This window comes from Sander vitreus, chromosome 2 (assembly GCF_031162955.1).
Source record: "Sander vitreus isolate 19-12246 chromosome 2, sanVit1, whole genome shotgun sequence".
NCBI classification, from domain to species: domain Eukaryota; kingdom Metazoa; phylum Chordata; class Actinopteri; order Perciformes; family Percidae; genus Sander; species Sander vitreus.
The window spans coordinates 15,122,313-15,135,933 of NC_135856.1; the positions used below are offsets into that span (position 1 = coordinate 15,122,313).

At 39.8% G+C, this 13,621-nt stretch overlaps 1 protein-coding gene across 1 annotated transcript in view; it reads left to right on the forward strand.

Moving 5' to 3' along the window:
• Positions 1 to 13,621, forward strand: part of LOC144536510 (inactive rhomboid protein 2-like) — a 34,368-nt gene that overhangs the window by 10,841 nt on the left and 9,906 nt on the right. Inside the window, exons 2-16 of the mRNA XM_078279694.1 lie at positions 4,929 to 5,078; positions 7,231 to 7,406; positions 7,816 to 7,999; positions 8,827 to 9,048; positions 9,234 to 9,362; positions 9,789 to 9,898; positions 10,272 to 10,490; positions 10,626 to 10,737; positions 11,137 to 11,211; positions 11,675 to 11,836; positions 12,405 to 12,490; positions 12,646 to 12,709; positions 12,858 to 12,952; positions 13,088 to 13,163; positions 13,249 to 13,349. Coding sequence (XP_078135820.1) covers positions 4,941 to 5,078; positions 7,231 to 7,406; positions 7,816 to 7,999; positions 8,827 to 9,048; positions 9,234 to 9,362; positions 9,789 to 9,898; positions 10,272 to 10,490; positions 10,626 to 10,737; positions 11,137 to 11,211; positions 11,675 to 11,836; positions 12,405 to 12,490; positions 12,646 to 12,709; positions 12,858 to 12,952; positions 13,088 to 13,163; positions 13,249 to 13,349 — 1,949 coding nt within the window. The 5' untranslated portion in view covers positions 4,929 to 4,940. The remainder of the gene's footprint in view (positions 1 to 4,928; positions 5,079 to 7,230; positions 7,407 to 7,815; positions 8,000 to 8,826; positions 9,049 to 9,233; positions 9,363 to 9,788; positions 9,899 to 10,271; positions 10,491 to 10,625; positions 10,738 to 11,136; positions 11,212 to 11,674; positions 11,837 to 12,404; positions 12,491 to 12,645; positions 12,710 to 12,857; positions 12,953 to 13,087; positions 13,164 to 13,248; positions 13,350 to 13,621) is intronic.

Genomic DNA, 13,621 nt, shown 5'->3' on the forward strand with positions numbered 1-13,621 from the left:
CAGGAAATGTTGTGCAATGCTACGAGACGTTCTGAGCTCCAGGAATAGACTGGCTGGTTGTTTCACTTTTGGCTGTGATTGGTAAAGACTGGGAGACAGAGATAAGTAAGTTTAAGAATATTATTAGGTCCCTGAGCAGACAGACGGACTGGTTATGAATCTGCAGATGAGATTTCTGTGATATTTGTGCAGCATATGCACACACCATCTCTCACACACACACACACACACACACACACACACACACACACACACACACACACACACACGTGATTGTGTTTGTAAACACTGACTGTAAGATATAGTGATCTTGATAGGAGTCATGCTACTGGTACTGTCATACTGAGTATTCTTTTGTTTAATAGTTGGGTATTAAATGTGTTTCAGTCATAAACTGATGATATCATGCAGAGCAACTTATGACTGTAGAAGTAGAAGAAGCTTCAACTACTAGATCACCATTATTATATACAATCAATAAAAATGATTGCAAGGCTGTTTTCAGTTAAAGCTGAGGAAAGGAAATGGATTACCAACCACCTGGAGGATGCATGATGATTTGAGAGCACTATTGATCGCTGTCATCTGATGTCATCGGGTGTCACTCCCAACAGCTTAACAGCTGGTGTATCAGTTGCTTTTTCATTAGTGGTCCAAGTTAAGTACTGTAGGTGCTGGAGAATCAATTTCTGATTGATTTAGTCAGCTAAATTGAAGCTGACTTTATTTTGAATTTGAAATTAAATGTATTTATATTTTTAAGTCTCTGGTTGGGCTTGACAGTACTGTATGACACTATATATCAGGGCTCGACAGTAAGTGTTGCCTGGTTGCAACCAGATTGAGTCAATATAAAAACAAATCAAAACTTACAAAACTGGTAAATCTTATTTCAAAAGAAGTCAATATTTTATTTGGTTGTCTCCGTAAAGTTTAAACACTACGTTTGTGCGCAACACAACATTTCAGCTGCTGTGCGACCGCTTTCCACACGCGCACGTTTGCTGTGAAAAGATACAGGCAACGCAATTTTCTGTTCACGTTAATGGTGCATGTTAAAATCCGGTGCTAATATGGTGCCCGGTATCTACTGGACGGAATAGCAATGCGGATTTAGGTGCCTCATTACCGTGCCACCTAAATGTCTGCACTGCTCTCTGATGCTCCGAAACAGACGTTACAGGCAACAGAAACATCGCTGCATGTCACACTAGAAAACACTAATAACACATTCTACAGCAGTAACTGGATCAAACACGGTTAAAATGCTGACAGTAAAATGAAGTTTGACTGTATTTCACTGTAGAGGATTTCAACAGCAGGACGTACAACAGTCTGCAGCTAAAGCTATGAGCTTAAAGACTCAAACTAGCACTTGGTCACGGGAATAAAGGTTGTGGTTACTTAAAATCGGTAAACCTTGTGGCGCATTCAAAGTTAGGGCTGGGCGATATGGAGAAAATCAAATATCACGATATTTTTGACCAGATACCTCGATATCGATACCACGACGATATTGTAGTGTTGACTACTGGTGCTTTCACAAAATATTTACACAATGAGATTTTTGATAAATAATCATCAGTAATGTGGATATAATGACTAAGTGGGTAAAGGCAAATAACAGAACAGTTACATAGAACAGTCTGGTGTGTTCAGAAAATGACATCATTTTACTGTAATGCAGCCTTTAAAACCAGGAAAAGACACCACTTGGCATATCACGATATCCAAAATCTAAGACAATATCTAGTCTCATATCAAGATATTGATATAATATTGATATATTGCCCAGCTCTATTCAAAGTTATTGTATAATACCCTTTCTCATCTGTTTTTGTCTTTAAACAACAATTTACTGGTGAAAGAAGTAAAAAATAGTTATTATTAAATTTTTAATCATTTAAATTCCCCCCTTTTTTGTGCTGATCTGAAAATTGATCTGATCCGTGACTCAAAACCGTGATCCGATCTGTGAGTTTTGTGATCCGTTGCACTCCTATTTGAGAGGGATGGGAAATTATATTGCAACATTATGAAAATGTTATGTTGAGTTACATAAAAAATTAATTGGTCCAAATACAGGCAGTTTAAAACATGGCAACCGTAATGTCAGTTTCGGCAACCAAAAGCTGATGCCTGGTTGCCAAGCCAGCAACCACTTTAAAAAGCTAGCGTTGAGCCCTGAATAATATGAAACAGTCAGTAGAGAGATTTTGCTGTGTGGTTTATGCCAAGGTGGCTCTCACTTTTTAATATCGCTCTGTGGGCAATTCTCCAAATCATGAGCAGGACTCCTTTTGGCATTATAATTACATAATTTTTGCACCAATAAAAATGGAGTACGTTGATTTGTCATGTATTTTATTCACTGGATCGGACAAAGAAATACATGTGCACCTGGTAATTTTGTCAATCACGGTTTCTCGAATGAAAATGTACTATATCATGATAACCTCTGCACTACTACAATATTAAATTACAAATGTCATACACATATCTATACCACGGGCCACTTCAGGGGCCTCATGTTTAAAGACTGCGCAGCTTTCATACCAGAAGATGGCGTACGTCCAAAACTTGAAAAGTACCTACACAGAGAAATATTGACATGTAAAAAAAAACGGTCATACGCCAGGCGATTGTATTTTTGTCATCTTGGATAAGCAATAAAAGAAAATGCCCAAAGTGGCAAATGGTGACTCTGAACCATGGCAGAAATTAAAAACAATTTTGAACTGGAAATCAAGAGAATAGCATGGCAGCGCCACACCAGTTACCAAACAACATGCATCTGAGTGTCAGTCCAAATTACGCACAATAAGCAGTTTGAACTCACTGATGTAATGCCATTGATTTTCTAAGTGTTAGTACGCTCAGTGAAACTGAGTCCAGCGCGATGGAGACCAGACTCAGAGGAGGAGAGGTTAGTGAGGCCAGCGTCTCCATGGCAGGTGGCAGTGCGCACGGACCCGCTGCGTCACACATGGATGAAATAATGAAATAGTAAATAGGACTACAGTAACAGAAATATGTGCAGAATTAAGACAGTCAGGACGGCCCAGTGACCGGGTACACCTTGTTCACTTAATAGCCTACAAATCACCCACGGGATCAATTACGCATCACATGAGTTTGCCCACCCAACACAGCGTTTGTTCCTGGGGAGATGGATCCGTGCATCCCGCCTCCTGTTCGCCATGGATGTCTGAGCCTCAGCAACTACAGAATCACAGGCACTATTGCATTTTCCGTGCCAATCTTTTTGTTGCACAGTGAGAAGATATTTAATCTATGGGGAAAACCGGGGATCGCTGAAAGTATTTTCTAAGTGGATTTATCATTCGTTTCCCGTCCTCATGTTTAACAGAGGTTAAGTAGCCTGCAAATTAAAGTTAGTTGTGTGAAAGATGTGAAACATTATCCACATAAATGATCAAACTTTTATGGAGTATTTGTGGATAAAATTATGTTTTTTCATAGACAACATCACTGACGTATGCCAGTAAGTGAAGTGTAAACTTTATTTTGTAATGTTTGGTGATTTTCGGCACTTTTCAGTTAGAATTCGCTACGTTACAGAGAAAGAAAAGACTTTGCGGATGGCCCTAAATCTAATCTAAAAGTAAATTTCATGTAATACATTTAAATGAATTAAACTGAATCTTTTGGTAACAGCAGCGCTGATATTAACTTACACTTTCTGATCAGAGGATTGCTGGCAATGACATAAATGTAATATTGTTTAATTATTGGTGTACCTTTTTTGTTTGTTTATTCATTTTTCTAGGCACATATTCAGAGTGAAACATTCCGACGGACATATCCCCTTCCTTTCCTCCCGCTGCTACCCTTATAATTAAATTAACTTAAATCAATGACCTAAGCGCTGTGTAGCAAGACACGGTCGCTATCCTTAATATAACACCATTTCACCTCTGCTGGAAGTGAATGCAGAGCCTTTTAAGGATCACTTAAGAAATTGCCTATGAAGGTAATCAAAAAGCAGTGGATGTTGGCAATGATTTTTTTTTTTTTTTTTAGAATGAACTGGAGGAGAGCCAGCTGCTGCTAAAGAACCTGTTTGTCTGGATAGACTGTAATAGTTTTTGAGTTATTGTTGGGGCCATAAAGGAAAAGGGTGGGTCCTCTGCAATGCACAAATGTGCCACAAGAAAGACTTGATACACAGTTTCTAAATCTGAGCCTTTGGTGCTGTTTATAATAGCTGTTATTTCTTGTTAGATGAGTATTAAGCTTAGTTAAATATTTTCACCCTGCCCAAGAGATCCAGTTCACATGAAGGCATAGCATTACATATACCATATCAACAATGCATTTACTAGTAAAGATAGGCTACATGTTTTAGAAGTACTATCTAAGTGAGTTAATATTTCTTTGCAGAAGTATTTAATATCATCATCATCATCATCATCATCATCATCATCATCATCATAATTATAGACAATAGTCAAAACATTTTTGTCTTCGAAAAAGTGGTTGTTTATAAACATATCTTGTCATATTATCTGTCAACAAAACTAACAGTAATCCTGTTTAGAAGAAAGGTTACAAGAGATTACATGCAATCTCATTACAGAATATTTGTGCCTTACTAATATAAAACATCTGCATATCTTCCACTAATCTTATCTCGCAGTCCAGCTACTTATAGCTCACCTAGCTCACATGTGCTGTTAATAATAATAATTGGTGAAAAAAAAGTGGCTGGAATTTGAAAGGGCATGTGCAATCTAGTTACTATAATTTGGTTAAAATCTTTTCTTTCTGTCTCACAGCAGCATTCTAGTATAATAATTGTGTAAACCGATATTATGTGACATTAAATGTTATAATTGTTATTTATTATTAATAATAAATATGAATATTATTAATTATGTTTTTTAATTACATTTTCTCATCTCCAGCACTCTGACAGGATGGCATCACAGGGGGGGGGGGAGCCTCCTCCAAGCGGAGGTCAACCAGATAGTCGTCTAAAGAGCAAGAAGCCGCCCAGCCTTGTAATAGCCATCCCTCCGCCTGAGGAGAATATGTCCCACGGCCCTGCAAAACAGGTAGGCTGACTGTTTTGACCTGACCCTGTCTTTCACTGCCTGGCCTCTTGGGCAGATTGTCTCTAAGAAGATGTGTTCTCACAATGGCGACTACTTCCTTTTATAGTGCTGGTGTTAAGCACTAGACCATGCGTGTTGAACTGATAAAACGTGTAAAAAGGACCCTGGGCTGTTAGTCGATTATTCAGTCAAATCAATTGGTAACTCAAAAAACTTTAGAGCAAAAAGAGTTAGAGCAGTGTTTCTTAAATGGCAGTTCTAGTACCCCTAGGGGTACCTTGGAAATAGTATTTCCAAAGTATTGGGATTATTTCCTAAAATAATTATACTATAAAAACAAATTTAGTGATGGATTCTAAACATTCAAAATGTATGCTAGCACTTAAGTGTTTTTCAGTTACATGGTTGTTGTTTAGCTTAAACAGGCGCAGAGATCTATTGTACCTCTTTTTTTTTTGCACAGTTCAGGGAGTACTAGTAATATTTCAAAGGCGGTACATTATTGAAAAAAAAAAAAGAGAACCACTGAATTAGAGCATCAGAAGGTTGAATTTGGATAAAAACATGCTATCAAAATGGAAACTTGAGTTCAGTATTAATTGCAAAAAAAGCTTTTATCATCCCTCATATCCTTACAGCAGGTAATGCAAGTCATTTAGCTCTCTTGGGTTGAGGGACTCCTTGGAAGGAGATGCAATGCATACTAATCATTCAACTCAGAGTTTGCATATACGTGGTAAAGACAAAAAGACTTGGGGCAGTACTTTATTTTTAAAAGTTCAAACGGGATTAAATCATGTTAATCGGGGTAGCATGCTCTCCCTCTGTTCCTCTCAATAGCCATTTACTTGAACAAGGAGGCATTTTGGACAGCTGTCTTGCAGTCTTTGGGCACAAGGCCATACATTTTCCTCTGTGAGCCCATGCCTAGAACAGAAATGATGGCATTTCAGCAACACAAAGTAGTAGGTAGTCAGAGTTTAATTGAGCATGCTACAGTTAAACTGTCCTGAAAGAGCAACTAGTGTAATAAAGATGCAAATAAAGTGTGAACATGGGCGTGTAGCTTTGTTGTAATGAGAGAGAAAAGAAGAACAGAAACTGGCCCCACACATTAACTGTGGTATTTTTCCATTTAAATAATACTAAATTTGGAAATGCTTTGCAGCTTCATGTACTGTAGTTAATACTGAAACAACTACATGTAAATTTGTCACTTGTCATTACACATTCAATTTAGATTTGTATTATCTGTAAAACTGAGGGGTAAGGGATTTTGCAAGGTTTTATTCTTTGTTTGAAATATGTATTGTAAATATGACTGTATACTACCACACCATTTACTTAGGTCGTTAATCTAGGCTCTTTTCTGTCAAGCCTATAGAGATAATTAAATGAACAAATCCTTCATAAAGTGTCCAAGATTCTAGAATGTATATGTGCGACCATTGTTTTGCTCTCTCAATGGCTCCACGGTGGCAGAAACGGTGTATTCCCCTATCCCGACAAGCTGAGCCACAACCTGAACATACGGCTCACTTGCAGCTTGCTTTGAGCCCCATTAACTCTCCGAATGACAGCACCATTAGCCGCACCAACTGCAGAGTCACTGCAGGTTAAGATAACGGACTCTCACAGGAATCACTGAACCCCACATAATCGAAGAACACTATAAACAGCATACACAAGTAGGTGTTTTAAGAGAGCGGGGCCCTTTTAGCAATACCCGACCATACAAAATATTGACTGAACACAACTGTCCACATTAAATGTGCACTTAATCCAAATATCTCAATGCAGGCATTTAGTCTTACCACTGACCAAGAGTCCTGCAGTCATGACAGTTATTACCTAATTACTTTCTTAACGGTGTTATGATTTAATAATAATTTTATCTTAGGTGTTTTCTGTAGTCATTAATTAATTGTGTTATATTCTGCTAATTGGCCGGTAAAGTACTGTAGACCTTCACAAGTATCCATGCTGCTGTTGCCACTACTGCTGCTTTATTTATGTTATTGTAATATTCCTTCAACTGTAATTGTAACACTGTTTAATATTTCAGTTTACCGCTCTGTGTAGGCACTGTTCATAATTATTATACCGTTACAATTACTGTGCTGTAACAGTATTCCTCCTTTCTTCTGGTCAGCCACTACGACCGTCCCTGAAGAAAAGCACGGCTGGTCAAGCCAGCGGTTCTGTGTCCGAGAGCATCAGTGGAGCCAGAGATGGAGCAGGAGATGGAGCAGGAGATGGAGGCTTCTCATTCAGAGACAGAAGGGCAAAGTTTGGAAGACAAACGTCGCTCTCGCAAAGCATCCGCAAGTAAGATGACGATTTTGTTGTTCGATTCATGTTTATTATTTTTGTTCATGTCACTCCCAATTCAGGTTGCTTTTTTTAATTAGAGACCCACAATAAATAGTCAGCGAGGTCATGAGCCCATGGGGAAAAAAACAGCAAAGCACTCTCATCAAAGTGTATTACACAAAAAATGCAAGTGCTGTTCCCTACAGGTCATTCACCCTAAAAAGTCAAACAGTGCATGTTCTAGTCCCCATAGTTCATTCAGCAAAAAAAAATTATTCAGAATCCCTCTAATCAATAGACAACAGACAATTATTTTCTCAGCATTTCTCAGCAACATATCCCAAAAGTCTCATGGTTGAGCTTATGAACTAATGCTATTTGATTGGATAATAGTGAGGCCACCCTCTTCCTTCTGTACCTGTAGGAATACAGCCCAGTGGTTTGGGGTTGGGGAAGACTGTGAGACCAAGCAGCAGGTATGGCACAGGAAGAGCCTGCGCCACTGCAGCCAGCGTTACGGCAAGCTAAAGGCCCAGTATAGAGAGCCTGAGACAGCATCCAGCTTCGACCAGGGCCTGGACTCACCAGCCACACACAAGATGCCCAAGGTATTGTACTGTCATGAGAGGTATACAGTTACTGCATGGCTTAACACTCTAATCCAGCCATTAATTGACATCCTGATTAAGGTTTTCTTCAACATAATTTGTTTAGAAACATCTTTATTATCCTGGTTGCCTATTTCATTATTAGACCAAAATATCCTACCAAGGTAATAAAGTTACACTGACAGCAAAAGAAACTGGATGAGACACAGCAGGCTCTGAGTCATGGGGTCTTTCCACTGAGGATTCCAGTTTCCACTCAATTTCACAACCTGCCAACAAGTAATAATTTATAGTAGTAATACTTTTCCCACCTGTGTGATTTGACGTTATGACCCTGAAAGGCTTCTCTGGAGAGACAGGAAGAAATATCAATGGTAAGAGGAGATTGTGAGGAGAGAGGGAAAAATGTGTCTGGCTTTAATAAAGTAGAGTGCTGTACGGTGACAGACGTGGACCATCTGTGCCCCAGATGAATCATGTCCCTCCCTTCAGTCTGTGTCAGACAGCTCTACTCATCCTCCAGTATTTAGTTTTTCTTTTGTTCTTTGTTTTTTTTTCTTGTGCCTATCCTCATCTGCTTGTTTTGTCTCTGCATCTCTTGTAATCTGGGAGGCCAGTGATAAGAATTTTCATCTGATAGGAATTTTGTTCAATTCCTACTTTACACACATACATGCACACACACACTCAGGCACACAAAAACATACGAGAGAGCAACTCTTTCTCAAGTGTCGCACTCAGATTTTTAGTATGGTTTGGCAGAGTTTATGTTAATATCATGATGAAAATATCTATGTCCGGTTGACCCTAATCTCTGTTTTTGGTAGATTGTGGATCCCCTGGCACGGGGGCGAGCCTTCCGTTGCCCAGATGAGATGGACGGTCGCTCCCCCAGGACGCCCCACACCACTCAGGGGGGTCCTGTCACCCCAGGTGTCACCTCACTCAGCTCCTTCACCAGCCAGCGCTCTGGGTACAGCCGCTTCCCCATGCGTAAGAGGGAGTCTGTCGCCCGCATGAGCATCCGAGCTGCATCCAACCTGCTGAGGGTGGGTGGGGTACCAGAAACCTTTGTGTGTGTTAGGATGTAAGCCAGGTAGAAGAGGGACAGTTGTCAACATACCTTTTTTAATGTTTTAATTATTGTTACCTTATTTCTAAGTAGAGCAGAACTGATCTAAGAAACATTATGCATGTGTAAAGTAACGTATTATGCGCTGCTTATGTTGTTCAGGGCCGTAGCGGCTTGGCAGGCTCCCAGACAGGTCGCAGTTTCCCTAAGAGGAGCTTTGTCCGGCCCAGCTGGATGGACGAGGACACCGTGGACTCCGCAGACACGTCCGAGTCGCTCTTCTTCAGCAAGGTCAGCAGCCAATTTCTCTCTTTGCTGGACATTTTTAATCTTCCTTTCCCTTCCTGCGTATGTCAGCAGTCACACTTCTCCACCAATCTGTTTCACTTTCACTTCTAAACTCTCCTCAGCTCCCTTTCTACAGCAACTTCTTCTTTTTCTTTCTTTATACTTTTTTTCCTTCCTTCCAATAAGTATATATTTGTCAAACCTTCTATCACCCTATATAACCTTCTATATGTCAAACCTATTAGAATATGGGATGTTAGACAGATAAAACTCAGAAGCTGCTCATCATCTCAGGTGTCCTGTATTTCCACCCTCGTAGATCATATTGTCTAAACACATATGAGGCCTGGCTGCTAATTAATCATTGTTTTCCATTTTTTTCTTCCTGCACTCTTCCTCCTCTGTGACCTCCATTACTCTTCTGTGTAGGTTGATGTCCATGATGAGTTGTACTCTATGGCTGATGATGTATTTGAATCACCTCCCATGTCTGCAGCTTTTGCTCCCTGCGAGCAGCCTGACCAGAAGTTCCCAAGCTTGTGAGTAAATACACAACAAAGTCACTGAACTTGTGTCAGGCTCCTATAGTCCTTAGGTCAAGTGATTCAATAATCCTTATTTTGCCACACGCAAAAGCCGTGTTCCAGATATTAATCATCATAACTTTATTAAATATGAATTTTAAGGTCTGCCAAACTGTTATGGCTGTTAGAAGTCAATACAACTTCTGTATGTAGACTATAACAAAGACAACATTTAGAACGTTATGTTTATACTTTTTTTTCCTTTAAATTAGTTAGGGTTTTCTTATGATATTTATGTATTGCATTTCATATGCTCCCTCCACCACTCTTGCCTCACTCTCGTTCTCACCCTTTTTTAATTTCTTTCATGCCTTTCTCCCAACCCCAGTAAGGAAATATCCCGAAAGCCCAGGACACCAACAGTAGCCCCCGAAAAGAAACACCCCCGCCGGGGTGGTCGTATTGCCTCCCAAGTTAAGCACTTTGCATTTGATAAACACAAGCGTGAGTACGGCATGGGCGTTGTTGGAAAGTGGCTGAACCGGCACTACCGACGCAGCCTCAGCAGCAACGTCCAGAAGCAGCTGGACGACTTCCACAGCCACAGGTCTCGAATGACTAGATGCTCTTCCAAGACATTTTTCTCCCCTGTAATGTGATGTTTGACACCAGGACTGACCGTATGTGTTGCCTAGTCATGATTTTCACCTGATTTACAGTGGTTCTCTGCTGTGTATTTTAGGCCCTACTTTGCCTACTGGATCACGTTTGTCCATATAGTAATCACTTTGCTGGCCTGTTGTACATATGGTTTTGCCCCTGTGGGGTTTGCACAACATTCTACGTCTGAACTGGTGAGTGAAACTCAAAACTTAGGGGTTTACTGTGAAATACTGAATTCATTTGAAATTTTTTTACATGATTAGTTGCATTTTACAACCAAGAGGACATAAACATCCTGCTATCTGTAGTGCCAACGTGGCTGGTTATTGCTTTTTGTGTAGCAATCAATGTTGTTTGGATCCAGTTACATAATCTGCTCAATCAATACATGGCTGAGAGCATTAAATATTGAAAGCGACTTAAAAGTGATCCCTTTTTTTATCTAAGCAAATACAATTCATCAAACAAAAAGATGCATTTAAGAGACAAAATGTATTTTTTTATTGTTATCCTTCACTGAGAAATCATAAATGAACATTGAACAATGAACTTTCAATTTGCCAACTGTGTCACTCTGTTGCCCTCTGTAGGTGCTGAAGAACAAAGGCATTTATGAGAGTGTCAAGTATATCCAACAGGAGAACTTCTGGATTGGTCCGGGATCTGTGAGTAGCTTGCTGGTCTCAGTTTGGCTGCTGTATTACACTATGTTTTTCACTATATACCTAGATGGACACTCACATTAGATGTTTGTCTTGATATATAAAACCCAAGTGAACTGTTCGCTAAAATGATGTGTGCTCTATCCTAAAATGAACAGAGCCAGATTGGGAAATAAATAAAGGATATTCCCTTTTTAGAACTTCACAGTCTCGCCTGATGCAGGGTTACACCCTCATTACTTTGTGACTTTATCACTTACTGCATTTCCTGTCACATACTATTAACCTTCCCTTGGCCTTATGTTGTCACTCTCTAGCAAGTTACTTCCATCAAAATATCAGATTATTTTTGTTTCCTGTATTCAACATGTGAGGTATTGTGAACACATATTTACAACTTGTTGAAAGAAAGAGAAACTTAATCCCAGGTTTGTGTATGCTTACGATCATTTCCTCCACTTTTCAGGATGACCTGATCCACCTGGGGGCCAAGTTCTCACCGTGCATCCGTAAGGACACACAGATAGTCAGTCTGATCCAGAAGGCCAAAGACCTGGAGAGAGCGTCCGGCTGCTGTGTACAGAATGACAACTCTGGATGCGTGCAGACCCTCAGCTCCGGCTGCTCCGTAAGTGGTTTAACCTGCACCTTCATACTTAGTTCTTTAGCTTGTCAGTATAAGAAACCTTCGGTTTGAGAAAGAAGTCAAGTAAAGACACATTCGATAATCATGCACAAGAAATTGCAATTAAAAACATCAAATCAATTCAATATGCTTAAGTTGCACACACCTCAAACTAGAAACTGCATACACTCCAAACACACACGCATGTGAGATTATAATCTGTAATCATATAATCACTATTCTTTGCGTACTTCTGCACAGTTTTTGCCATTACAGTAATTACATATGTCAAGAAAGAGTTTAAATAGTAAGTGCAACAACAATATTTAAATGTAACAAATCTTTCTAGATATTTCTAAGTTGCTTGTGGGAAAATGCAAAGATATGTTAGGTAGGTCAACATTTCTTAAGATTTAAATTGTTAACTGATATTTCTATATTTGTTGTTAAGTGTTCAAGATGCTTTAACATGGGTATACACAATGATTACAATTATGTTCATTATTTGATTCCATTGTTATTCTATAAAATAAATGCTTAAAATTTAATACAAAAATATCTGTATATGCAGGAGACGCTGGCCACCTTTATTAAATGGACGAATGAGCAAGTGGACATCAGCAGGTCCTCCGGTTCTGTCTGTCACCAGGATCCCAGGTAAGAATATGCATGTGATCATTGTGCCACATGACATGTGGAACAATCAAGTAAGTTGGATTATTGCATTATGGATTTGTAAGTGAATTAATTGCCACCATTTGCTTGTTATTTCAAGCCTTCTTTTGCTCTTGTGTGTTGCATGTTGTGACCAGAGTGTGTGAAGAGCCTGCCTCTGCAGAGCCTCATACGTGGCCGGATGACATCACCCAGTGGCCGGTAAGGGGAAATTAATTTTGTACCTTAGCATTCTTCATTTAAACCACATATTTGTTCCTGTGCTACTATCGTGTGTCTGAGGCATACAACAGGCAAAGATCATTGTACAGCATGTCTGTGTAACGGCTCATTGCTTGTCCTCCTCCAGGTGTGTACTTACCCAAAGAAGTGGAACCACACAGGTTACAGACACATGGACTGTAACATCAAGGGACGTCCTTGCTGCATAGGAACTAAGGGCAGGTGAGACTTGTGTGTTGTTTACTGACTTCAAAGCCTACAGATATCACCTTGATCTACTGCCCCACTTCTTAGTCAGTTGCATTGCCAGGTCATCTGGAGAAAATTTGAATTGCGTTTTGCTTGTCCCTCCTGTAGATGTGAGATCACGACCAGAGAGTATTGCCTTTTTATGCATGGTTACTTCCACGAGGATGCCACACTCTGCTCACAGGTAGTGTGTGTGCGGGTGTGTTAGGGGCATGTGTGTCTGTCAGTGTGTTAGTACATTTCTGACCCCATACACTACTCTTGCGCAGGTCCACTGTCTGGATGATGTGTGCGGCTTGTTGCCTTTCCTCAATCCTGATGTTCCTGATCAGTTCTACCGTCTCTGGCTCTCTCTCTTCCTCCATGCTGGGTACGCACCGCCTTCCTCCAATTTCTTTTAGCCTGTTTTTTTTCCCCTTGGTTTTCAGCTGAGTCAGCCATTCAAGTATAGATGTAGCCATTGAAAAGTGACACTTCATAAGTGCTAACAGAATTGAAAGAATGTTAAACATGCTTTGACAAAGTGTTAAGCCTAATAAGCTAAGTCAATGAGCCATTTCAGCCATTTGCCATGAATGATTACTACCAGTAAGTGCAGTTTCATTGTCTGCATCCTTAAGGATTTAAACTTAATGAAATATT